The sequence below is a fragment of the Fusarium phalaenopsidis genome (genome assembly GCF_050370095.1).
Source record: "Fusarium phalaenopsidis strain FUZ10S chromosome Unknown contig_32296, whole genome shotgun sequence".
Lineage (NCBI taxonomy): Eukaryota > Fungi > Ascomycota > Sordariomycetes > Hypocreales > Nectriaceae > Fusarium > Fusarium phalaenopsidis.
This window is the reverse complement of record NW_028145408.1, coordinates 2,134,190-2,160,741: the sequence shown is the minus strand read 5'-3', so window position 1 is coordinate 2,160,741 and position 26,552 is coordinate 2,134,190. Positions and strand designations below refer to the sequence as shown.

Here is a 26,552-nt window from a genome sequence, read left to right as displayed (position 1 = left end):
GGATGTAGCGGCAATGCGGTTCCAACTCCCGCCCGGGCCCCCTCTAGCGTCACCGCCTGCCGCTGCCGCCCCTTGTTGCTTGTTGCCCTGCCCACGAGCCACAGCGCACTGTCGTGTGCCAAGATGTGGCTAAACACTATGTGGCTGTGCGCCCGGACCTCTCTACGCGAGACCGGCGCCCATTTACACGCTCCGCGTCCTTCGCGACCGCGTCTTCGATCCACATTTTGCGCCTCCCAACCCCGGCCTTTTGGCCTCCCCCCGCCTAGCTATAACCCGGCAACAGAAACTCTAGCCAGGACTCGCTTGGATCTTTTTTCCCCGAGTTGGCCAAATGTTCTGTTCTAATTACTTCCATTTTTATCAATCCGAGTGACGAACTCAGATCAAAGCTCAACTCCATCCATCCCATATATAACCCCAAAATCCTGGTTCGAAAGGAGCGTCATGGAGCCTCACGGAGCTACAGCGTCCTCTTCCTCCGCCATGGCATCCTCACCAGCCGCCGCCTCTGGTCTCCCGACGCCTTCGCAGTCGTCCCGACGAAAAGCAAACCCTTCCATCACCCCCCGGCGCTTCACCCGTTTCTGGTATCAGAGGCAAGCCCAAACCGAAGAGCTGCCAAAACCTAGGAGCATCCTTGGCAACTTGGACTCGTCAGCCGTCAACCACCGACAATTTCTCTCGCCTCAATCTCTCTTTAGCGATCCCATTGCATCCGATCCCATCTCTCCTCCGTCTCCCACCAGCCGATTACAGGATGATTCAAGGAAACGAAAGCTCCAGGCTGGACAGGCTGAACCCGACTTCAAGAGGCCTGCTCTCAACCTTGAGAATATGCCTCCACTCCGGCTCAATCTCCCAGCCCAAGCATCCCAGGAGAACGATGTTACCTTGGCGGATACTCCCGCAAAGGCTCAAGATAGTCAAGAGAGTCTCAACAGCCGTAGAAAAGCTACTCTGGTATGGAAGCGACCCAACTTCACAACAACTTCATCCCTGCTAACCCTCCATCAGAGCGACTTCTTCAAAGCCAGCCGTGGCGGTGCTCAAGCATTGAAGAAAAAGACAAGCTCTGTCAGTTTCCATAGCCCTGCTGACGCGGTAGAGCCCAGTAACGTATGTCACCATTCCCAAGTTTCTGTCGGCGTCACTGACATCATGACTCAGGCACTGGAAGGATACGCACCAAGACCGATTAGGAAATTTGGCAGCCGAGGATTCGAAGCTCAACTACTCAACCGCGAACATGGATTCGGATATCCCAATGGCCAGACATATCTTCACACCCCAGCTTATGACATCCGATCTGAGACCGCCAACTTTCACAGCCGCAGCACCGATTATCATGAGTGTGTCGCCCGAGACAGGCCTGGCAACACCATCCCATTCTGCCTTGCCAGCGCCAACAGTGCCCCGGTAACCGCCATTGGTGATGAAGAAGGCTGCGTGAGATTCTTCAACACGACTTCAACCGACAATCCCGCCGAGGACAAGGTTGATGCTCACTTCCAAGTCCACGACAATGCTATCTGGGACATGGCTTTCTCGAGGGACGACCTCCGCCTTGCAACAGCTTCTGGTGAATCAGGCGTCATCATCGACACCATTACACAGACCGTTGCAGCTAAGCTTGAGGGTGGTCACTGGGACTCGACACGACAGATTGCATGGCAGAAGGGACAAACCACGGGTAACGTCTTGGCCACTTCGGATAAGGCTGGGCGTATTCGTCTGTGGGATTTGCGATGCCCTGAGGCCCGCAGCAAGAGCTTTTCGACCCGTTCCAGTTCCAGTGAATCCAAGGGGCGCCGGGTTGTCGTCGAGAGGGATAGAAACCTCGACCCCTTCCGCGCAGCCACCGTCAACATTCTTGATAGAACTCATGAGCGCACCATGGCAGGCAATACCTCGACTGCTTCCGTCACCGCCATCCAATGGCTTCCTGCTGACCGTGAGCACCTGCTCCTTTCGGCTTCTGAGGCTGAGGCTGTCATCAAGCTCTGGGATCTCCGATATATCAAGCCTCGTCGCCAGGAGAAGAGCACCCCCTTGGCTTCCACCCGCGCGCCGACCTCGCACGCCTGGCGATCCTACGGCATTACCTCTCTAGCCCTTAGCAACGATGCTGCTCGCATGTACGCCGTCTGCAAGGACAACACTGTATACGCATATTCCACTGCTCATCTGATGCTCGGCCACGCCCCTGAACTCGAGGATTTCGCTACGAAGCGTCGACCAATCGGTGTCGAGGGTCTCGGTCCCCTCTATGGCTTCAAGCACGACTCCTTTTCCGCCCGAACCTTTTACGTCAAGTGCAGCATCCGCCAGAAGGGTCTCTCGCACAGTTCAGACCTCCTCGCTGTCGGGAGCACCTCCTCGTCCGTCATGCTCTTCCCCACCGACGAGCGCCATCTTCGTTCAGCCTGTGACCAGCGTGCCCATGTCCTGGACTCTCCAAGCTCCGCCATCACTCCCTCCCGCTCCTTCTCAGCCCCGGAGACCTCGTTCCCCATTTTCCGCACTGGCACGCCCCTCATCCACGGACACTCAAGCGAGGTCACCAACGTCAGCTGGACGCACGACGGCAAGCTCGTTAGCGCTTCTGATGACTACATTGTGCGCCAGTGGCAGGAGAACAGCGAGCGTGCACGACACTACAGACAGGTTGGCGACTTTGGTGGTGAACGTCACATGGCAGGCTGGGCCGATGTGGGCGACGACTGGGACGCCGAGGATGATGAAGAGTAGGAGAAAGATGAGAGCAAGTGTTTTCACAAGCCTCTTTCAGGCCTTGTTTCCTTTTTTTACATTGTTATGATACCCCAACCACATTGTAAGGCGTTTCAAGTATAGGTAGATACTTCTTGGTAGAGTCCTGGATTTGACGGACTCGGAAATGGAGTAGAAAAGGATCCATTAACATGAGGTGTTAGTTACTTGAGTTAGTACCTAGATGTAACATAGCATCTACAATAACATGATATTTCCAGCGAAGCCCACTAGTTGATCGATGTGAAACGTCTGAGGATTAAACGTCCATATGTACTGTATTGGCTGTCTCTAGGGTCATAATTGTTTCTATTGTATGGTTTGTTCATGTATCCATGGGTATCGAGTACAATCGTATGCGCGTGCTCAAAGGCAAGACAACCCGCCAAACTCCTGTGTAGACATGCGTGTTCCTCCCAAAATGGGTATCCTGGGTGCTTCATTACTTAGAAAGGAAAACAAGGAAAGAAAAATTGCGAAACAGAATGAGGTCGCCAACATCAATGTCAGGCATCAGGCGTCCAGAGCCATGTCCTCGCCTCGTCTTGCAGAGAAGAGAGCTCCATATGTAAGAGCGCAAAAGGCCGCCAGCATTAGCCAGTTCATTACATGCATGCTTTGAAGCCTCTGAGACGCGAGCTTAAGGCACTCTTGGAGGCCATGCTTGGTCTTGGCCAAATCGCTTGGGGTTCGTGTTGGCTTGGGGAGAGCCTTCTCAAATCTCATAGACTTGGAGGCCGGACAAGAGGCAGCGCCATTGTCGGCCCTAGAGACATTAGGGTGCCCAATTGGTGTGACAAATTCGCCTTGAGGGGGCGAAGAAGCTGAGATGTTTACCCAGCTTTTCCATACTTGTCTAACGCCATCCGATGACAACGTCGAGGTTCGCGCGCTTCGTTCCTTGGTGATGGACACACTGTCCCTGATGCGAGAGCGGAAAGGATGGAACTGGTCGACAAGCTCAAAGAGAGAAGACGTTGTGCTGCTGCTGTCCTTCCGCTCAGGGTCGCCGCAAACCGAGTCGAGCTGATGGATCAGGAGAGTCATATTCTCGAAGATGCAGACTGACTCTTGGACAATGTCTTGTTTCTCGCGGGCCGTCAACATCTTTTCAGCATCCAAAAGTCGTTGCTTAAACTCGCGCTTTAGGTCCTCGCCATCCTCGGGTGTTTGGAAATGGAAGAACCTCAAGGGCATCGTATGTGTAGCATGACAATAATGGTCATGGTCTGGAAGTTGTTCGTCAGACAGGCCGCTGGCTCGCTTAGTTGGCCTCGAACTCTGCTGACAAGGGAGAGAGGTCGGCTTGATAGGGGAGGGTAGATGGTTCCAAAAGTCATCCCCTGCCGACTCCAAGGTAGCTCTAATGAAGCGGCCTCCAGCAAAGAGCGCCATGAACAGGATATAGGAGTAGGCCAGGAGAACATGGGGCCGGTGTTGGACTGATCTCTTGATGTGTTGAATGAAATCGCCCAAACGTCCACTCTGTTCAACAAACCGCAGCTGATCTTCCACGAGACTGTCTGACCATCCTGTTACATGTGCGATATCCGCCTTGAGACGGTCAGACCGCATAAGGCCAGGAAGAAAAACATGCTGAAGGAGAGACTGCATCCTGTTGCAACCCGAGAGCCTGTGTACATCAGAGGCAGGGAGAGTAGTCTCGGGGAGACCAGTGTCGGGGTCATGAGGGTTGGTTTCCTTTTCGTCAATGTCATTGACCGGGGAGTCCAGGATATCGCGCCATAGTGCCTCAAATGTCATATAGATGGGCGTGATGTGGAGAAGTCCCGAGATATAGAGGGCAGGATCTTGAGCACGGGGAGGAAGCGCGAGCGGCAAGCGAGCGATGATGAGCTTGTTAAGCTTAGCGTGGATGCCCCTGGTGGCAGCAACGATGGACTCGGCTAACAGACGATCATGATTGTGTTGAGGCTGAGAATCGTTGGGAACATCATGAGTCGACGTCATGTTTGCCGTATGAAGGCGTCGGCTAGCTTGAGCCGCCTAGCCACAGGAGATGGTTGTTGCACCGCAGTTGAAATAGGCTATGCAGGCAGTGCTGACGGGCAGTTCTGAGAGATGATAGGTAGGAAGTGAGCAAGAACTATATGTGAGAGAGCGAGGCGATCTGAGGAAGTAGAATAGGGACGAGATAGATCGAGATCGAGGTTGAGAGAAAAAGGTCGAGATGATGGATGATGTCGGAAGAAGAAAGGTTCGGGGTTAACGGTGCTTAAGGCCTTGACGTTGTTTTTTCAACGTTGAAATGCGTAGGCAGTCAGTGAAGGTGCGATGGAGGCCTGGCCCTTCCCAGGTTCCCAACATAGAGGAATATGTCACCCCCTTCCCAATTCGAGTGTGATTCGCCGCCGCAACATTTTTTCCTATTTTGATTCACCATCTTATCTTCACTTCATCCATCCCATAGATCTCATTCCCGCCACCAACTTCAGGGACTAGGAAAGGACCCTACGACCCATGACCTCGGTGTGTAACAGAGAGGCCCGCCCGGAATGCTTCATCGAGATCGAGGTTTTGGTGTCCCATCGACGACCGGCGCACTTTCAGCCCCGCCGTCCCCCAAGTGCGTGACCCGCTCAGCGGATCGCTCTGCTGGCGTGCGCCGCATGGAGGCATAAGAAAGGCAGACAGATTTCGAGTTCGAGACCCGGAGGCCACTACATTTGTCAAGATACATTTCTGTAAATTACGAAACAAGGCTGAAGTCACGTCTTAGGTTCTCAAGCCTAGATTCTTTGACCAGAGGCTGTTCTGACAAACACTGACTCAGTGAATTCCAGTCCACATGCCCATGACACCTCTTCATGAAGCACTCGTAAAAATGCCCTATCTGAAGCCAACCTACATAATACATACAACTTACATGTTGTATTTACACGTGTAGTATCGAAAGCTTCCCAGAGGCAACTATCGTGTGACCCCTGTTGCACATCTCCCGCCCAGGGTCCCGCCCGGTCCCCGCCGAGATCGAAATCTCGGCAAGATCATCGCAGAATCCATGTGACCGAGGTTGAGGCTATGAATAACTTCAAGGGTCCAGAACGCCTGGACCTGGTGCGATCAACACTTGGTTGGCAAGTTGTCTGGATCGTGCATGTTGAATGGGACCCTGAGGTCGCGCGCTCTTTTCCACCAATTGTAGCCATCTAACAAAAACTCCTGATGTTCCGTGCCTCGGTATCTTGCTGTGTTGAGAATCCTAACAGTGTAAAGTCATAAAAGTCATCCAAGTGCTCCCTCTTTCATACGCCCTACATCACATCACTCGCTGCCCTCTCCAGGTCATCGTTCTTCTTGTTGTCCTCTGCATCATCACTCTCGCGGCTCACCACAATAAAAGAAACAAACACAACCGTTGCTCCAACCCAATATGTAAAGCTTGAGTATCGGCTGTACTGCAGCATCTCGCCGATCAAAGACAGCGGGATCGTGAGTGACAGGCCCACGGTCACCACCAGTGGCGTGGTCATGAGCAGTGCCAGTGCCCACGAGATGTCGCTAATGAAGGATGACACGGCATTGAACTGGGTAGGACAGGTTAGCAGGAGGACGTGAAATAGAGTCAAGTGAGCACTCACAATAATGATACCCCAGATTGTAGCATCTGGTGGAAGTTCAAACTGATGCCAAGTTAGTGAGATATGACAGCGGGCGTAGAATGTGACCTACCGTTTCCAAGCCCGTCCAGTGGAGGATGAAGAAAAGAGGCCACAAGAGTATCAAGTTGAACACACCAACCAGCCCAAAGAACAGCTGCATGTCCACCTTGTCCTCATCGGGAACCCTCCTCTTCATCACCGTCACATATATGCCGTAGATAACCGCACTCAGAAACGCCATCGAGTCACCAATGGCAATCTGTGCCGTCGTCTTGTGCGGGAACGATCCCCGGTCCTCATCACTTGTGCCAGACATGTCCACGGTAGAAATGAGTATGACACCGGCGAGCGAAGCTCCCACACCGAGGAGCTTTGGAGTCGAGAAGCGCTCGATTCCGAAGAAAGAGCAGAAGATGAGCGTCCACACACTACTTGTCGATGTCAAAATCGTGACGCTGGCAACGCTCGTGTACTCCAGGCAGGCCGAGGAGAAGTAGTTGGCGAGGAACCAGAGCATGCAGAACTCAAAGCTCAGAACCGCGGTTTCGTGAAGCCCCAGCTTCTCGTCCGTCTTGGTGTTCTCTGCGCTGCCGTACCCCTCCGATATCAAACGTTCGCCGGCTCCCTCGTCTTCGTCCTCGCGCAACGTCTTTGTCCGAGTCGTACCCTGCCTGTAGTCCGCCCATAGCTGAGTCGCATCGTGTCGCAATCCACGGAGACCAGTCCTCCTTAGATATCGAAGAAATTTGGGTGCCAACGAGATGGCAAATATCGAGGTATTAACGTATACGACAAAGAACGGCTTGTTGTAGGTTTGGTCGGCAAAGATGTACTACCACAGCGATTAGCACCGGATGTCGGAGGAAGCCGATAGGGTGCGTACACTGGCGATAAAGTTGTAAAGCGTCCAGAGAAATACCGTCAGCATCAACAGCGCGAAGCCCACCGTCCTCCGAGCAACTCCGCCCAACCCTAGCTTTGCCCTCAATCCATAGCTGGTCGGGGACGTTGACCTCGGTTCGAGTAGGGGACTCGTCGGAACTGCCACATCGTCTGTCTCGTCGTGTACGTGCTGTCGCTCGCGTGCGTATGTTCCCTCCCCCGATCGCGTCGACTCAGGCCGCGACATTTTGAATGTCTTGTCGCGACGACGTCCAGATTACCCCGGACTGTTTGTGCGTAATCTCGGCCGGGATCGCGATAAGCGATGACGTTTGGTTGGCGATATCGGCTCGGCGCGTCGTCAACGGGGAGCACCGAGATTCGAAGCTCGACTCGACGCTGGGAAGAGTGAAAGGTTCAAAATATATTGCCGTGGGACAGAAGCTAGTGAAATGTCAGGGTCGTGAGCACGCAACCACTCGAGGCGGGGAGATGATTAAAGACCTTCCATCCCTTCCCGTGCCGCGCCCCCCGCCGAACCCGATCTGGTAAGTCTGCACATGAGTCGCTTGCGATAACACAGGGTTTGATCCGGTACCGGGGACCTGAATTAGAGACAACTTCACACGAGGTAATTCGTCTAAGGTGGGACATTATTCATGCTGTACCAATGGATCTTTTTCCGAGCTTATCTTGACAGCCGTTGTGGAGAGGTACGATCGAGTCCACAATGCACGAGCGGATTGAACTCTGCATGAACTTTGATAACGTGCCACGTTCAATTGGCTTCATGATCAAGGGAGAAGATACATATTCAACACGCCAACTTGGCTACCCGAGTAGAGTTATTTCACACTCATTCATGACTTACATCCCACCATGAGAATGAGAAGAATACTAGGGAAAGGCCATCCAAGAGCTCCAATTCGCCTTGGGTTATGGAACTAGAAGAAGGCGGCTGTTGAAACAACAATGGATCCAAACTACCAATAAACCAACACAGCGAGTTAGGTACTGATGAGACTAAATCAAGCAACTATATATAGCTCTTCTGGGACAGATGCCAAATATCCGAGCTGGTGTACCAGGTAAGATCTACCTGCCCCCACGATGAATCACGAGTAAGTAGCCATAGCCACCCATCGCCTTGCAGTGGTCGATTCTGAGGATGGATATCTCCGTTCCACATGTTGAGTAAATGCAGGTCTTACCTAGTGAGAGTCAATGCATCACTAAAACCTTGAAATCTTCAGGTTGTACGAATCCCATCATCTGGGCAAGTACGATCACATGTAGCTTCACGGGAAGAAGTAAAGTAACGCAACGTCTCGCCTCCATAATACCCTCCTAGGTAGGTAGGTAGCCAGAGGTGTTTGCCGTACTTCCCGTGGGATAGGGTAGATAGGTACCTACCTACTCATGTTGACAGCTGGTGTTTCCAACCTAAACCCATCACACAAGTGCCTTCCAATGGATGTTATCTACCAACAGCAGGTCCATACCTACCTACCTACCTAACCAAGCACATCCTTTCTCATTTCATCATCTGTCAGCAGTTTTATGATTCAACAAACAATATCACGAGCTTCATCAACTACTACCAAGATCAATACCGACTCCATAACATTCGTCTGCTTTATTCAGACATCTCGGTACCCCCTGAAAAGACCAGCACGGATAGGTATCACTTTTCAACACTTCCGCAAGAATGGCGCATCTAGAATCAAATGACCCAGACGAGATTTCTCTGTCCTTTACGAGCGACCTTCATGATTATCCTCTCACCTACATATTCCCGATGACCCGTCTGCGAAAGGCATGCCCAAGAGGACCGGAGATCTTGGACGTAGACTTGGGAGGAAACATTCGTCTGGATGGCATGAACCCTTACGGCCAAGATGAACAGTTGGCCTTTTCCTTAATTCGCAGTATGCTCAACGGTGAAAATGATATATTCGGTCATGCGCGAAGAGCCATCAACCCTCGAGTGTTGTTCTACATGACGGAGTTGCACATCTGGCTTGGCAGTCCGGTCTTTACTTTTGTCAGAGAAGCATCGGTCTAGGAGATCACAACAGAGATCGCTGGGACAAGGTCGTTCCTCCCGAGGAACACGATACAGACTATGATCGACGACGTAATCCAGGCGGCTGGTTCCTTGAATCGAGTGCATGAGTGGCCACTGCTGGCGATTGTGGCACAAAGATGGGAGATTCCAAACCTTACAAAGCAATGCCGTGATCTGGTGAGCCTCTTCTGTGGCTCTGCGGAGACACATGTCCCTGAAAAGCTACGGGGTGACTTGAGCGACCGAGAATGGGATTTTGTGCAGAGTCTTGACCTAATGGGTGAGTAGCCAATACATACCTGAGCATCCCTACTATTAAGCTAACAAAAGGTGCATGAATAGGTGAAGAAGTCTTAACCATGCGCCACAGTTACATCGAAAGAATTTTCGAAGCTCTTCGCATCCTCTATCACCGACCTACTCCCCAGGACTTTCCAAGCGCACTTACAGATCTTAACCGTGACGAACTTGACCTAATGGACACTGAACGTTCCGCCATGCTGTTGGGCATGTGGCCATGCGACGGATGCAAGGATATCCCCGCTGATGTTCTTCTGGAGGAGCTAAGACAACATATCCCCTGGTTTACAAGCCCCAGTTCGTATGCAGGATGTGTCGACATTCTGCTCACCCTCCTCCGTCAAGTCGAAGTCAACATTCGAGTCGATGGGGACAGACCAGGCTGCAACCAACTGAGGCACTTTTGCAAAAAGCTTTTAGAAAAGGTTACAAACGAAGCGAGAACGTCATAAAAATGGTTATGAGCAAAGGCCTGGGAGAGGATCAGGCGGCAGTAACTGGAAGGCCAAGCGATAAGGTGGCAGAGACGGGACGGACAGACAAGATTTGTCAGACTCCAGGCTTTTTAAATCGATTCTTGTGCATTCTCAATAAGCTTTTCTTAAATTTCCGTGACTACACGACTCATGACTTGAAAACCATCGTTTCAGGCTCCATGCCCTTGCCCTTGGCGAGAACTCCGGCCTTTCTCAAGATGGAAACGCAGTTCTGGACCACCTCATCCGCCACACCTTCAGTCTTGGTCGGGAACTTCACCGTCTTGAGCCACTCGCGGGCATCAGGCTCGGTGTAACCCAGGCTGCTCGAGATGTAGGCGACGGCCTCATCCTGGTTGGCGTTGAAGTGGGCAATGCCCTGGTCCAGCTTCCCAAAGAGGTCGCTCACGCGGGCGTCCAGGCCACCCTGTGTCAGCTTCGTGGAGGCGACAATCTTCCAGCTGCTCCAGGGAGTGTAGATCTCGCCAACGCGGCGGATCTCTCCAGAGTCGTAGAACTTCTTGGAGGTGAAGTGCTCCCACATGAAGAAGTCGGCCTCGCCGCTGTTGACGGCGTTGCGGAGGTTTTCAAAATTGTTAAGCACTACTGTCTCGGAGAAGGGCTTCTCTGCTGCGCCGGGGGTGAGCCAGCCTTGCTGGTCGGCCAGGACGAAGCCCATCACGTAGCTGCCGGAGCCGATGCGGGAGACACCGATCTTGCGGCCGCTGAGAGAGCCGACGGATGTGATCTCGGGGCGCTTTGCTCCGGTAGAGATGGCCCAGCCTAGGGAAGTGAGCGGTTGCTCGCATAGTCTTGGTTGGTGACCCAATGCTGGAGTGACTTACAGAGGGGAGTTTCAACATAGGTGCCAACCAGACGGTATCCGCCATCGCCCTCAACGCCCTCCTTGCCAAGACCGGCAATCCAGCCCTCAGTCAAACCAACAGCAACATCAATCTCTCCAGCGCGGATAGCAGTGACCATATGGCCAGTACCGGAAGGAAAGGGAATCAGAGTGGCATCGAGACCAAAGTGCTTCTGAGCAAAATAGAGGGGAGTCGAGAAGTGCTCTGGCACGAAGCCGATGCGGAGAGGAGCTGAAGACATGGCTAATATGTAAGAGGTCTCACAGACGAAAACGAGAGGGCGTTTGTACAAGTTCTTGTAGCTCAATGGGTTGTCACAGCTCGGGATGGAAGAAGGTACAGGGTTGGGACCGAAGATGGACGGACAGAACGGCGTGCGGGGGTGGGGTAGATCGGGTGGTGACGGCCCCTCCGCCGCGGACGGTTGAGACGCGGGAAGAAGTTACTTGTGGATCAAGATTGATTGATGAGATGCACTGTAATCCTTTCATCAGGGTCCATGCATTACATGTGAATGGCTATTTAGATCTATCAAGCAAGGGTACGCGGAACCCAGGATATTGCTCCTTGACAAACTGGCCAAGGTCTGGGGTAGCACAGGGAAGGCAGCCAAGCCAACATTAGCATGGCAGATAGTATTGTTCTGTTGCTTAGGCTATGCGCCTTAGCGCTGCATCATCAAATGGCTTGATATCTTTGCCATTGAACTGCAGTACTAACAAGATCAATCAGTGACTTGATACAACCTCAACGCATGTGAGGTTACGCACACCCATCAAACATGATGCCGTCTCACGAGGCCCTCAGCTTACGTGTCTCTGTGGCGTCTACTGTAACATTGGAAGTCTGGGCAAGCCCTATGCGCGGAGAGCAAGGGTCACAGGGATTCTGAACGCGTTCTTCTACCCCTGGCTTTCAGGGCTAAGCCTCTAAACTGTCACCCTGAGAGCTAAATCCGGACACGCTAATCGTTCAAATCAACTTCAAAGCTTTGGGGCTTAGTAACCATTTTGAGGCGCGAGCTTAGCTTCTCATTGTCTCGATACACGACTCAGCCTCCCATCTCTTTTTTCTCCCTCCCTTTCTTTCTTGTCCGTGATCTTCAATCTATTTCATTCTGTTACTTCTCTTCTCCTCCGTGCACAGCACAGCATTTTTTAGGGCGTCGCCCCCAAATCCATGGACTGAGCCGCTCCTTAACGAAAACGTCACTCCCTTGTCTCGCCCCGGTCTCCCAGGATGCCACCGTATCAAACACCAGCCGTCGAGCTGGAACCTGAGCCCGAATATGCCCCAGATGTGCCTCTGCTGGACCTAGAGTCGCCCGGGCTTCATGACGATGCCGCCAGCGATGTCAGCAGCCTCCATTCCCATACGGAGCCGACCCCTAACTATCGATTCTCGAGATGGGGCATCCACTCGCCGCGGCGCATCGTCATACTAGTCGCCCTCATCAAATTCTCGGTCATCCTGAGCTGCATGCTCTTGATTGTACCCTTTGCGCGCATCCTAGAGGATGTGATGTGCCATGTTCACTACCAGGACACATCTTCGGAGATCATTGATGAGATGAAGTGCAAGGTCGATGAGGTGCAGGCCAGACTGGGGTACTTTAATGGCTGGAACAGCCTTTTATCCTCCATCGTTGGTATGTGTCCCCTCAACAAAATGTCTGCAGCTTAGGCATCTAATAACCTGTTAACTTAGGCCTCATGGTTGCCTTTCCCTATGGAATGATGTCTGACAAAATCGGTCGGAAGCCAACGCTGCTCTTTTCATACTCTGGCGTCGCAGTGAGTTTCCTTTTTGGTCCTGCGGCTCTCAAGTCAAGCCAGGATGCGCTGCGTGAGAATCCGTATATCCTGCTCTGTGGATGCGTGTTTCAACTTTTCGGAGGTGGCATCCCGGTCATGATAAATACTCTCTATGCGATTGCAGCCGACGTGAGCACTGAGCAGGACAAGTAAGTCATACTCTAGACTCACCTGAAGAGTTGTGCTAATTAGAGCAATAGAGCAAAGCATTTCCTCTGGCTTACCTTTGGTGCAACTGCTGGTGGAATCATAGGACCTGTTATTTCAGGCCTTCTCATGCAAAAATACGGTCCATGGGTTCCCATCTATCTCGTCATGACCACGGTGCCAGTCGTCTTGGTCACGCTCGTCCTTCTCCCAGAGACTCTGACTGTCAACCTCAAGAACCAGAAAGCTCAGGCCGAAAGAGCCACGCCAACCACCTTCAAGGAACACATGACTCACGGACTTGACGAACTCATCCACTCTCTAAACATGCTCAAGAACCTCAGCGTCGTCATGATCCTCGTCACCTTTTTTATCCAGAATGCTCGGTTCACGGCTTACATGACGATCATGGGCCAGTATATCAGCAAGCACTTCGGGTGGAAGCTTGCCGAGGTCAGCATTCTGCTATCCCCCCTGGGAATCCTCAACCTCATTATCCTTGGTGGCTTACCCAAGATTGCCGACATTCTTGTGTCGCCTCGCTTTCGAATGACACCTTTCGGCAAGGACCTGTTTCTGACGCGCGTGTCAACCGGTATCCTGGCTTTTGCAGCTTTCTTCCAAGGCATGAGCAATAATATCGTCTTGTTCCTGTTTGGTCTCTTCCTTGGGACATTCGGTGCCGCGGATAGTCCTCTTGCACGCGCAACCGTCACACACTACGTTCCACCAGAATTTACTTCTCGATTGTATGCTTTGATAGGCATGATAGAGGTGATAGGGTCTTTTATTGCAGGTCCGGTTCTGGCCTGGTGTTTCGACCAAGGCCTGAAGCGAAAGGGATTCTGGATGGGCCTGCCGTGGTATTACATTGGCTTTCTCTGTACGCTTGCTTGGGTTGCCCTGTTATTTGTTAAGCCGCCCAGGAAGCATTCACGAGAAGACCTGGGAGATATTGATGAAGATGATGCGGAAGACTACATGCCAGACGCTCCTCTGCGGCTTCAATAGAACTCGAGCCGAGAGAAGTACAACTCGACAATTGATTGCTTTGAATATAGAGTATCAGGCGCATCGGCACGGGAAGCATTTTACTTATAATTACATCTTGGATACCCAAATAGACGTCTGTTAGACAATTGCTCGTGCTTTTTAGCAAAGAATACGGGCTACCTTCGCTTATCACCCACCTTCCAGAAATGGTCCAAGAGGAACTTTTGTCGCTTCCTCTCGCAAACCGACCAAGGATAAACATGCGCATTATCTTTAGGAGGGGAACTTTTTACGCGTTCCGCAGAAGGACTCGTCACTCTATTGCAGCTGATTAGTTGATGGCTGCATGTCGACAGGCAGATCTTTAAAGATCCCTGCCCTGCAAATGCAGTCCCCGTTCCGTCCCATTGGGTTCAATCCTCCACTTCGAATTCCAATCTCTCAACCCTTTTCTATTCTTTTGACCCGTATTTTACACAGCATCTGATCTTGTCTAGTTGAACTTTATTTTCGGCCTTTTCAGCAGTGTCGCGATCGTCTCGCGATGGAGTCTTACAACTCCACGGCCTGCCAAGATGGCTTCCTCGGGCCTAGTGTATGGACCAAGGGCTGTCGCGGCGGCTTCGACTTTACTCGTAAGAAGACATCTTCTCGATAGTTTACGTCTTCTGATCCAGTTACAGTCTCTTTCCAAGAGAGTATCATGAGCATTATACCTTCTGCTCTGTTTCTTCTCCTCGCTGGCCCTCGAGCTGCCTATCTCCTTAGATCCCCAGACAAGGCAAAGCGTCACGCGACTTATACGCCCAAACTTGTATGAACTCGCCAAGACTTTCATGCTGCACGTCTAATATCGTATAGATTACCTCTGCTATCTATGCAGCCTTGCAGGTGGTTCTCGTAGCGCTAGTACCCACTACCAAGCATCTCAACACCCGCTTCTCGCTTGCAGCAGCGGTTCTGAACCTCTTGGCGGCCTTTGCCATTGTTCTCTTGGCTCACATTGAACACGTCAAGTCTATTCGCCCATCTTTCCTACTTACAGCTTATCTGTTCGTGTCGCTTCTTTTTGATGCCGCCCGACTTCGGACCGAGTGGCTCATGCTTCTCAATCTTTCTTACGCTGCGACCTTGTCGACCTCGACAGTCTTTAAACTGGCCGTCTTGGTTCTCGAGACCATCGAGAAGCGCAAAATTCTGATCACTACGGATCATGTTCCTTCGAAAGAGAGCACAAGCGGTCCCTTCAGCCGCGGATTCTTTGTCTGGTTGAACTCGCTCCTCTTCTCGGGTTGGGCTACGGTATTGACTAACAATGACTTGCCTACGATCTATGAGAAGCTTTCGTCAGAGAAACTTGCTCTTCGATTTGGTAAGGCTTGGCAAAAAGGTAAGCTATCATGAAGACTTTGCAATCGTGGGTTAACATATTTTAGCAACTCAGAGAAGCAGGAAGCCTTCCTTGTTTTTCACCACCATCAGGGTTCTGAAATGGGAACTTCTCAGCATCACGCCGCCCCGGCTTGCCATGATTGCTCTTAGCATCTCGCAGCCTTTTCTCGTTAGCCACGCCTTGCGTTTTCTCACCATGCCAGCATCCGAAGCAACCATGAATCTCGGTTATGGTTTGATCGGTGCTTTTGCTTTGGTCTTTGTCGGCTCGGCTGTAAGTGATATTTAAGACCACATGTATAGATAGTGACTAATCATGTTAGATCATCACGGCATGGTATGAGCACTTAACCTTCCGGGCTGGTGCCATGGTACGGGGTGGTTTGATCACATTGATCTACAGCAAAATGATGAAGCTGCCAACTGATGACCTCAACGAGTCATCGGCCATCACTCTCATGGGAAATGATGTCGAGACGCTTACGGAAAAGCTGCACATGCTGCTGGTAGAGTCTTGGGCAAACACCATCACAGTCGGTATCGCCATGTGGATGCTTGCAGCTCAGCTGGGGGCAGTTTGCGTGGCACCCATCATTACAGCAATCAGTATGTCCAACTATACAGAGGACCATGACCCTTGCTAACAAACAAAAGTCTCCTTGATACTTTCCGGTAGTATCGGCAAACTGATGGTCCCACGGCAGATGGTCTATCAAAAGGCAACTCAGGACCGCATCAACTTCACCTCCGAGGTGCTCAGCTCCATGAAGCCAGTCAAGATGCTTGGATACTCGGAACGCTTCCATAGTATCATTGCACAGAAGCGAGACGAAGAGATTGAAGTTGGTAAACGGTACCGCATGATAAGCGTTTACGCCAACTGCATAAGTATGTTTCTCCCTTCGCTCCGTTGATGATATGCTCATATGTTACCAAAGCAAACTGCAACATAAGTCTGACAGAGGCCATCACCTTTGGCGCATATGCCATTGCCGCCAAACTCGGAGGTGGAGAGCCATTCTCAGCTGCTCAAGCAATCACGGCTTTGTCCATCTTGGGCGTCATGATGGATCCGCTGTCACATCTTCTGGGCAACATTCCAAACTCGTTTTCTGCTTTTGGATGCTTTAAGCGGATTCAAGAATTCTTGATGCTCGAGGAGAGGATGGACCGCCGCCAGATTCACGACAACCAGAGTGGTCTTTCGTCGAAATCCTCTCAAGAGAACACCGAAACACAACACGAAGCATTCGAGCTCAAGACTTTGGGCAAGGTCGGATTCGATGGCTCCCGAATCTCAATTAGTGATGGAAACTTCAACTGGGGCGAGAAGACTGTCCTCAGCAGCATTAACACGGCCTTTCCTCGACATGAGAACGGGTCACTTGTCATGGTGGTCGGCCCTGTTGGATCAGGCAAATCAAGCTTCCTCAAAGCCATCCTGGGCGAAACCACCTCTTCAAAAGGTAGAGTGTCTCTGAGTTCACCAGAAGTCGCCTTTTGTGAGCAGTCCCCATGGGTCATGAATGCAACGATCCGAGCAAACGTCATTGCTGAATCAAAGGGCTTTGACAGCGCTTGGTTTGACACTGTCGTGAATGCGTGTGATCTTTCGATCGATCTGGGCAGGTTCCCAGACGGAGATCTCACCATGGTTGGAGACAAGGGAGTCAAGCTCAGTGGAGGTCAGAAGCAGCGGCTGGTGAGTTGACACCAACTTAACAATGGACTTCAGTTGACGTATCCCAGGCGATCGCTCGTGCGGTTTACTCAAGAAAGCCCGTGGCCTTGTTTGATGACGTCTTCAGCGGACTAGACAAGGTAACAGAACAGGCCGTCTTCAGCCGAGTCTTTGGAAGAGATGGACTTCTTCGAAAGAATGGAACGACTATTGTTCTAGCAACCCATGCTGGTGAGTATCCAGCAGTAGAATTGATGACCGAGGTACTAATTACATCTAGTTCATCGATTACCGGAGTCAGACTTTGTCATTGCTCTCGACAAAGGAGGCAGACTTATCGAGCAAGGGACTTTCTCCGACCTACGATCCGGAGGGGGCTATGTGGAGAGTCTCGACATTTCGAGTCACTTTGATGAAAGAGACAGCAGCCCTTATGAATCTAGTGACAGTCCTTCTGAATCCAAGCGTCCCGAAAGCCAGCCTCAGCAGCAGAAAGACGAAGCTGAACCCCCGAGCGACAGGAGCGTCTTTATGTATTACTTCAAGGCCATTCGAGGACACAACAACACCTTGCAAGTCTTTCTGATAGTTACCCAAGGCGTCATTGCCGCTTTTAGATGTAAGAATCTAGTATTCTAAGTCTGCTTCTCTTGCTAACAACAGCGTCTCAGACGTCTGGATCACCTGGTGGGGTGATGGCAAAGGCCGTGATAGTTCAGATGTGGGATATTGGCTGAGTATCTACGGTGTCTTGTCTCTTCTCGAAGGACTCCTCGTCACTATGGCCATTGCGTAAGTTCTGGAACGTTGAAAAAGGATCAATCTGTTAATTATATTCCCAGGTTGTTTCTTCTCGTTGTTGGTCCCACGAGCGGGAAGACGCTTCACCGTCGGCTCTTGGATGCAGCTATGAAGTAGGTATCTCTTCGGACCTGACTAACTTGTACTAATGTTATTTTAGTGCGCCGATGTCGTTTCTGAATAACAGCGAGGCCGGGTCGTTGATCAACAGGTACAGGTTCTGTGTGTGATAACTTGGGACACACTAACGGCTTGTAGATTCAGTCAAGACCTTCGACTCGTTGACACAGTCTTGCCACTTTCTCTATCCATCTTCCTTTTTGGTAAGAGCATTGTCGATTGAGTGGAAAGAAGCTAACGGTTTGTAGAGGTCGCCGCATGCTTCGGAGCCGCCGGCCTTGCCATCGCCGCCGTTGGCTGGTTCGCCGTTTCCATCCCCTTTGTTATCGGCGTCCTCATCTTGATTCAGCGGTTCTATGTTAGAACCTCAAAGCAACTTAGACTTTTGGAGTATGATCCCAGATGTCTGTGATGGCTATTAGTACTCACTGGTTTACAGAATTGAGCACAAGGCTCCTTTGTTTTCACATTTCCTCGAGTCCATCAACGGTCTTGCTACTATCCGAGCGTTTGGCTGGATTCAGCCGTATACTGACAAGGTCCTTCTCCGACTTGATGACGCGCAAAAGCCTTCTTATCTCCTCAACTGCATCCAGCGATGGTTGACACTTGTTTTGGACATGGTTGTTGCTTTCCTGACCGTCATTCTGGTCGTCTTTGCCGTCACCCTGCGGGAAAAGATCAATCCTTCCCTCCTGGGTATCGCGCTTGTTAACATGATGCGTCTTGGAGCGAACATGAAAGGCATCATTTTGTACTGGTCCATATTGGAGACTTCTCTGGGAGCCATTACTCGCATTCGCGCCTTTTCTTCGGATGCACCCAACGAGCAGAAGCCAGGAGAGGATAAGCAACCAGGAGCAGATTGGCCGGGTACAGGAAAGCTGGAGGTCAAGGACTTGGATGTCCAATACGAGTAAGTTGCAGGAGGCTACAGAGTGGTGCTAGTACTGACTGGACAGACAAACTGCCGAGCCTGTCCTTCGCGGGCTGACGTTCAGCGTCAACCACGGAGAAAAGCTTGGGCTGTGTGGCCGAAGCGGCAGCGGAAAGAGTTCATTTGTGCAGGCACTTCTCAGAATGGCAGAGATTGTCAACGGTCAAATCACTTTGGACGGCGAGGACATCTCTGTCATTCCCAGGTCTTTGATCCGCCAACGACTCAGCTGTTTGACCCAAGACCCGTTCCTTTTCAGTGACACCATCAGATTCAACGCTGATCCTCTGAGCAAGTACTCTGATGAAGAAATCAAGAATGCGCTGGAGCGGGTTGGTATTTGGTCTGTTATTCAAGCCAAGGTTGGCGAAGACAAGGAGCCCCTTGATGAAAAGATGGATGAGAACTTTCTCTCTCACGGGCAGCGACAACTCTTCTGTCTTTCTCGTGCTCTACTAAAGAAGAGCTCTCTGCTCATCCTGGACGAACCTACCAGCAGGCAAGTTCCATCTCAACCCACAGTCGAGTCTCTGTTTCACTAACAGACTTTACAGCGTCGATACACAGACGGACGCCAGGATTCAAGAGGTCATCAGATCAGAGTTTTCAGACTGTACCATCATCATGATCGCCCATCGCCTTGATACACTGCTCGACTTTGACAAGGTTGCGGTGCTGGATAAGGGTACTCTGGTTGAGTTTGGCGCTCCGACGGAGTTGTTGGCTGATGAAGCTGGTGCTTTTACGAGGTTGTATCGTGCCGACAAGAGCAAGGCCAGAGCTTGAAGGCAGCTTGTATTCCATTAAGTGTCTTTAGACTTATAGCGTGATTAGTTGAATACTAGTACCTCTTGGTCTGATTCTCCATCCCTCGTGTAGCAGAGTGAGTTGCTGTGGTGGCTTGTGGGTTACCCTGAAGCTGTGTGAGGTTTCTTAAGATTGCAGATTCGGTCTCATTACGCATTGATAAAGGCTCGGACTTACATTTACTAGTCTTGCAGTATTATTGCATGAGTTTACTTCCACTAGAGTGTGCTGTTCATGTGTTGGAGCCTTTAGAGATGAAAGGTACACCTCATTCACCATTGCCCACTCCAGTCTCTACCCTCAGCTCGCGTAACTAAATGATCACCTGCTACTCTTGGGAATATTGGAAAGACTGGATTAATACAATGAGAGGAGCTAAATCACAGTATAGAATCGAGTATAAAGACCCCTTGTTCCCTTAGTGTAGACCGTCCGGGTGTAAATAGACCATTCAACGACATATACAGCCTTAATTAACATAACCACACCAGAACCTTGAGAGAGATCATCAAATACTGATACTGAGGAAAATGTGCCAAGGATTCGTATACTACGACATATGTCCCGCCTGCCACCAACGGCACGATATAACAATGACCTACTACATGTGCTCGGAGGCAGGGAACACCGAGGCGAGGACGTACGGAGCATGCAAAGGAGGCATGGAATGGGAGAACCGGATGATGGCTCAGCTTATTGATTGGCCGCATGGCAGGTACTGCACAAACTACTATTGTCGTCAACGTTTGGCGCGGCTGCATGCTGACAAGTACCGCCGTCAACGACAAGTGTTTGGTGGGGGCTCAGGGGCATGATCAGGAATGGGTGAGTCAGACTGGGTAAGGGGACTTTGTGGAGAGACATGATTTCACAGAGATATCAGTTGTAATACAAGTCTTCCACGTTTTACCGGGTCGTCATGAGAACAAACTCTCGGGTGGTCCCGCCATACCGTTAAATTGTAATGCTTTAGGAATCCGGGCCTTTTGAATTGTACTCACCTTACCCATCCAGGACTGCCATCATGAGATGTGGCCTCAATAGGAGCGTGTTGAAGACTTCTTGGCTCGAAATGGCTGGTTTAGCTGTGCCGTTTCTCTTACAGATCCAACCAATGTTCTTGAACAAGATAACAATGCCACCATTGTTCTTGGATATTTGTTTACTCTCGAAAGTAATATTATAATCCGTTTATGAGTATTGAATATGGGAGACACTCTCGGTAAAACAAAGAGGAACTCTGAATAGCGCCCTTTCGTTTGTAGAGAAAACGGCCTGTTCAGGCGTCGATTCATGCATATAAACGAGCAGCTTAAGAACAATTACAGCCGTAAAATGAACAATAGACAAAATCTGCAGTGATCACAGAACGCCTCTCCATTATCGGTCAGTATATAAACAGTCCCATCTCTGTTCCTGTTCAAATCTCATCATCCAACACCAACCAGTACATCATCACCCACTCACATCTTGCCTTCAGTTACAACCGAGAACAACGCCAACTACAACCCACCATTGCTCTTACGCTCAGAAGCATGATATTGCGCCAGTGCTGTGCCCGCGCAGGTATAACGATCCCTAGGCGCGCTTTGAACTCCCACACCCTGTCTGCGGTGATTGTCTCGAGAAGGAAGCTGCCAGCAAGACTGCCAGCAAGAAATAAGGCGACGAAGTCGTCTGGAAGATCCCTAGAGAGATCACAGGCGAACTCTTCAGGCCTTTAGGTTTGAAGAACACACCTGACTTGCTGTTCTAACCTTCTCTTTTGCATCACCAACCAGCGCTCTATCACGGTTTCACGCAGATTACCTTTGGAACTGCGCAACTGACTTATGAGCCATCACTGGTGAGCCAGCCCTTATGAGAAACTCTGCATCTGTTTTGCGTTTAATATAGCACCGTTTGTCATTTAATTGACGTTGTTCATTATTGCACTCTGTTCAGCTGACCATCCAAGGCCCGTTTGCTGTTGGTGAATGTCCGTTGTCATCCCTTTGTTCTCTGAACAAATGCTTTCATTCATATTTGCCCTGAACTACAAATACCTCTTATAATGTCGGTTTGAACTCATTCCCATTCTGTTCATCTCAGAACACTTACTATATCTTCAACCTCGACTTCTGTTACTACCACTACTATACCCTCCTCGCTACAGAACTCGACAGAAGCAACCCAGCAACAGTGTGCCAGACACTAGTCCAATACCGTACCTGCGCTTACTGTGACGTGCAATTTCGCCTCTAGGAGACGTCGAAGTTCCTTCCGGACTGCGACGGCTGCGGCACCTACGGACGAGGCGCCTGCAACGACGGTGTGACGCTGGCCCTGCAGCCTCACCCGGACGAGCATAAGCGTACCTTTGTTTGCGAGTCGTGCGAGGCGCAGAAACTTCGTCTCAAAGTGGCTCAGTGGCTATCTTAGGCTCAATTCTGGGAGAAGTAGATGGTCTTGTTGGAAGAAGCTTCCGAGAGGTGAGTACCCAAACAACCAGTTGTCTTGACGACAGCCAGGACTGACATTGGCTTGGGAAAGCGACACCATATACTAGAAACGATTCGTCTGCGATAACTATGGGAGCGGCTGGCTTGGGAGATAAGGATTGAACCCCTGAGTCGATGGCAACTTCAGAGACCTCCCTCATATTCTCCTGGACGAGCGAGGTCGGGGGAATTGAACGCACAGCGCAGGACACAATTCAATTAAAACTTTGCTTTCTCAATTCTGTCTTATTCGTGACATTTAAAACCACTATGAGAAACTAATGACTGTAGCTTGTGACCTGACTTCTACCAAAGTTTTCCTGGTAGAAACCGTCCTTTTTCGTGATCTTGTGGAGAGGAAGTTATGCCGCATAGACTGGCCGTCTAACAGCCCCAGTGTTTGTGATCTAGAGCATATCTTGCATCATGTGTACTCCGGTTTCGCCTCTTGCCAGATGTCTTACTTCAACTCCGTGGACGTCGGGGGCGTTTGAATCTAAAGCCTGGCGCTAGACTATGTCCTGTATCTCAGGGGACAGTTTTGAGAACTGCGGGAAATATAGACGGCATTATTTTCTGGGTGAGCCTATGCTCTTGTTGTGCTTCTGTGTAGATATGCCGGACACACCAACCATCGGTTCCTCCAACGTTGTTTCTTCTGCCATCCACAGAGCTTGGTGTTTGACTCAATACCTTGTGTACGGCTATTAGTCTTTCTTTAGGGCCAAACATAGCAGTAGAATACTCAAGAAGCGCACAACCGACTCTAGTAGAGCACGATTGCCCATGCTTAACTCAGCTGGGTCGCTCACACACAGCAACTCGTCCAGCCTTGCTTTTCTCATCCCATTTGAATATTGAAAGAAGGCCTCCCGAATGACACCCGTGGGAGTCGCTGGACGTCGGGGTGAGCCTTTGCCTAGGTATGGAATCTAAACTTAAGCTAGCCGGTCGGGTGGGACGACTGTCTCGGTCTGACGGTTCTTGGGATGGTGACAGGGAAGTCCTAGGGTTCCTACATCGTCTAGTAGACAGAGAGAAAACAATTCACACCTAATCCGCCTCTAGCCTCAGGTTGCATCGGGCTAGATCATGTACGTCCCTAGCATAGAGGTAAGTACATTGGGATCCTCCAGTGTATATAGTATTTAGGTGGAGACATGGTAGTTGAGTCTGCAAGGGTGTCTTGGGAGTTCTGTAACGTATATATCCCGAGCTGTTCTCGCTCTTGCTTCGTTCGTGCCGTTTGCAGGATATGGTTGTGGCCGGTCCGTTCCTGTTCTCCGGATTCCTCTCGATAGACCCTAGTCTAACTGACCATCCTATGCGTATATTCTTTCCAGATTGGTGTCCTTCGGGGTTTGGGTTCCGTCAATATTGGCTTTCATGGGAATCGCGATCTCACTCTATGAGCTTGTTCTCATGTCATCATCCTTATGGCCGGTCTCCTGAACAACCCCCCGCCCCCTCCTCTTCCGCCTCCTCGCATCGAAGGTCAAGGTTTGCGTTAAACTCATTGATATACGACAGTGGCTCATGCATTCCAGCCATTTTATATAGCTTCCCTGCCGGAATCTCGTGGTAGATCAAGCCTTCAGATAGAAACTCAATCTTCGTCTCCATGTGGGTGATTGGACCGCCCCAAGTCCGCAACATGCCTATTCCTGTCTCAAGATTGTGACATATGGCACTTACAGCTGGCTCCAAATAGTTGAAACAATTGCATGGTGCCCAGAGGTGTCTTTCTAGAGAGGGGGCGCCAGGCCCTCTTGGGCAGCTCGCTGTTAGTCATCCTGGAGGAGCCACATTTGCTCGACTCTCCTCATGAAGTGATCTAGCTGCTTTCTATGTAGTATACGGTGTTCATTGCTTCAGTGTGACCGTCGAACCAAAGAATTGCGTTGACACGGCTGATTTCCTTGCTCAACAGTGTGCGGAAGTCTGTGTCGTGACTCAGAACTTTTGTTTAGCGAAACATGAAGAATACGCCGAAACAGAACCGACCCGCCGTAGTGGAACTCGTTAATTGGTGTTGGAATCTTTATAAAGGCTCTTGCAAGAGCAGCGCCCCCAAGAGATCCAAATTTTGTGCTTATGGGGTGTCCCTGGCTCTGAGCAGGGATATCGGTAATGTATATCAGTTGAGGAAGGTCATCGAGAGACTGAGATCTAAGTAATACCCTGCGCCATCCAAGGAAACAACATGTTCCCAGGGATCTTTCTGGCGAATGGCGTCTGGACATCGGAGCTTGACCATTTTCCATGTGGTGGCCGCAGGCTCTCGACCGTTCTGGAAGCATAGTGGGTTTTCGTTTTCCAAACAACGCGAGCCGGCGACGACTTTTCTGACTTTCAAGAGTTTTGGTGACGAGGAAAAGCTTCGCTTGTAATGTTTATATATGATCGGCTCGTATATCTGATAGAAACAAAAGAAGCAACCGGTGTAGTTTTTAAGTGTGTCTACTCTATAAAGAGAAAAATTTCGACATGAGGACGTCCCAGTAGGTACATGCCGAACCCAGTGATCACAGTAGTTCGCCTCAACCTGAGTCCGGATGATCTCCTCAAGGGGAAGTTGCCTTAAAATGCCTGGTATGAGCCAAATCTTGTAATCGGTATCTACCATGTTGCATGAATGAAGTTGGCATCTTCTTTGTGATGTTGCTGCAGTTTCCTTTCTAAAGCAACCAAATTATGCGCAATGGTATTGTTCTAAAAGTGATTTATATAAAAAGAGTGAACCATGTGTCTGATGCCTAGGCAAACAACCTGGAGTGAAACGCTCGTCGATTTGCTCGGCCACCGCCCAACGAGGACAGGCTTGGACCTCACCAAGCTCCAAAGGGCAACCACTTCTAATACAGCGAACATTGTCTGCACCCACAGTGCTGAAGGGAATAGCATAGCAATAAGCGAGTTGAGGCACCAAAGAATCCGCCAGGGGTGGGCTGATTCATAGCCACAAGCACTCTTGGCAGGCCTCGCAGGCGAACCCCCAGCCGAGCTCGTAACGGCCCCTGGCCAACAGGCTGTTCACGCATTTGGTTCACGGAAAAGCTTCTTCTCGGTCGGCAGCGCACAGTCTTCATCGCTCGAGTCGAGCCGAGACATAGGCTCTCAATCAGGTGCCGGTAGGAAGGGAGTACGCACCAAGGCTTTCATCCGCTTGTACATATATACCTACCGCGCAGCTGCCCTTTGTAGAGAAAGCAATCTGGGGAAGAAGTTTGAGCAGGGACGATCTCTTTGGTGTCATTCATGTGGATCGCCAGGGATTCATGTCTTGGCTCGATTTCTTTCTCGGACGGTGTTGTCCTGTAGTTCGATCTAGTATCCAAGGCCTTATATAGAAGACGAAGAAAGAGATGATCAGGCAGGAGACCTGGTTTGCTTGGCTTCCAATTCGAGAGAAGGAAAAGCCAAACAGTGCACCACTCGACGCGAGGAGGTGCCATATGGCCGAGGCCCTCCGGAGGCAGTCAGCGACATCGTCGTCAAGTCTGAGTGTCTATGAGTATACAGCCTCTCATGGGCAACTTTCTGCGTCACCAAGAGAGACCGATGATCGATCTGTCTGATTATCGCCCAGACTTTTTCAAAACAGAATGTCCTCATCGCATCATGGCCTAGGTTTTCGGTAGGATAGGTAAAGTACAACATCGTTGTCGATACCCACCCATTGGACACGCGCACGACGATATGTGGGCGGCACTTTCTAGAAATGAGCTCGAGGACAGAATCCATCTTGGCATTGGAATATATAAAAATGAATCCATTCTTGAACAGCGTCTCCGAACGATGTATCTCTTTCCGGGTAGATATATATTGGAATTAGTTCCTTCTGGGAGCAGTCAACCTGTGGCTAAGTGGTAATGAGGAAGAGTTTCTCTGGCCCAGCTGCATCTGTCGTCATCCAGATCGAACGCTTGTTGGCGACGTATCAGCAAGGAGACAACCATGTGGGCGAAAGCGCCCCAAGCTCGGATGAGTCTGGGTGTAGTAGTTGGGCTTCCACCCTATTCCTCTCCCCTGACCATATAGTTCCCTGTGGCAGACAAATCTTTGTCGGGTAAGCTTGGAGAAGACGTCCCCTTGATAGAGACATTGGTTGTGTCTTCCACCGGATGCGTTCCCCACGGCTTTTGTCCAGGGCGAGCATACAGACAAAGAATTCCCGTCGCTCAGCAGCTCATCGATTCATTGGCAACCCAGTCTCAGTGGGTATATATACAAAAGAGAAAGCAGATGCGGGATAACCTAGATTGCATACTCGACTGTGCGAAAGGGAGAGGAGCAAAATGTAGCACCAGTCTACACGAAGGCCCAAGATGCATGATCTTGAATGACCTCAGATGACGGGTAATCTTTAATTGAAGAGTCCCAATGTCGTGTC

At 50.6% G+C, this 26,552-nt stretch overlaps 6 protein-coding genes across 6 annotated transcripts; 3 read left to right on the top strand and 3 right to left on the bottom strand.

Moving 5' to 3' along the window:
* Window positions 1–486: 486 nt before the first annotated feature.
* Window positions 487–2,751, top strand: LRP88_06239 (WD40-repeat-containing domain protein; the record flags this gene model as incomplete). Its single annotated transcript, XM_083242779.1, has 3 exons — window positions 487–963; window positions 1,018–1,119; window positions 1,171–2,751. The coding sequence occupies 3 exons, from the start codon at window positions 487–489 to the stop codon at window positions 2,749–2,751; spliced, it is 2,160 nt and encodes a 719-aa protein (XP_083101715.1).
* Window positions 2,752–3,285: 534 nt separating this feature from the next.
* LRP88_06238 (biliverdin-producing heme oxygenase) lies at window positions 3,286–4,743 on the bottom strand (the record flags this gene model as incomplete). Its single annotated transcript, XM_083242778.1, has 1 exon — window positions 3,286–4,743. The coding sequence occupies one exon, from the start codon at window positions 4,741–4,743 to the stop codon at window positions 3,286–3,288; it is 1,458 nt and encodes a 485-aa protein (XP_083101714.1).
* Window positions 4,744–6,047: 1,304 nt separating this feature from the next.
* On the bottom strand, window positions 6,048–7,524 carry LRP88_06237 (DMT family transporter; the record flags this gene model as incomplete). Its single annotated transcript, XM_083242777.1, has 4 exons — window positions 6,048–6,320; window positions 6,375–6,416; window positions 6,466–7,227; window positions 7,279–7,524. 4 exons carry the CDS (start codon window positions 7,522–7,524, stop codon window positions 6,048–6,050), a joined length of 1,323 nt encoding a protein of 440 aa, XP_083101713.1.
* Window positions 7,525–10,269: 2,745 nt separating this feature from the next.
* LRP88_06236 (substrate-binding domain-containing protein) lies at window positions 10,270–11,228 on the bottom strand (the record flags this gene model as incomplete). Its single annotated transcript, XM_083242776.1, has 2 exons — window positions 10,270–10,904; window positions 10,967–11,228. 2 exons carry the CDS (start codon window positions 11,226–11,228, stop codon window positions 10,270–10,272), a joined length of 897 nt encoding a protein of 298 aa, XP_083101712.1.
* A 998-nt stretch (window positions 11,229–12,226) lies between these two features.
* LRP88_06235 (major facilitator superfamily domain-containing protein) lies at window positions 12,227–13,959 on the top strand (the record flags this gene model as incomplete). The annotated part of the gene is made up of 3 exons (XM_083242775.1): window positions 12,227–12,635; window positions 12,695–12,950; window positions 13,002–13,959. 3 exons carry the CDS (start codon window positions 12,227–12,229, stop codon window positions 13,957–13,959), a joined length of 1,623 nt encoding a protein of 540 aa, XP_083101711.1.
* Window positions 13,960–14,485: 526 nt separating this feature from the next.
* On the top strand, window positions 14,486–19,658 carry LRP88_06234 (P-loop containing nucleoside triphosphate hydrolase protein; the record flags this gene model as incomplete). Its single annotated transcript, XM_083242774.1, has 16 exons — window positions 14,486–14,576; window positions 14,625–14,755; window positions 14,803–15,313; window positions 15,378–15,607; window positions 15,657–15,939; window positions 15,988–16,221; window positions 16,272–17,035; window positions 17,083–17,245; window positions 17,295–17,633; window positions 17,686–17,806; window positions 17,976–18,026; window positions 18,074–18,078; window positions 18,184–18,325; window positions 18,375–18,851; window positions 18,937–19,375; window positions 19,440–19,658. 16 exons carry the CDS (start codon window positions 14,486–14,488, stop codon window positions 19,656–19,658), a joined length of 4,200 nt encoding a protein of 1,399 aa, XP_083101710.1.
* Window positions 19,659–26,552: the final 6,894 nt, after the last annotated feature.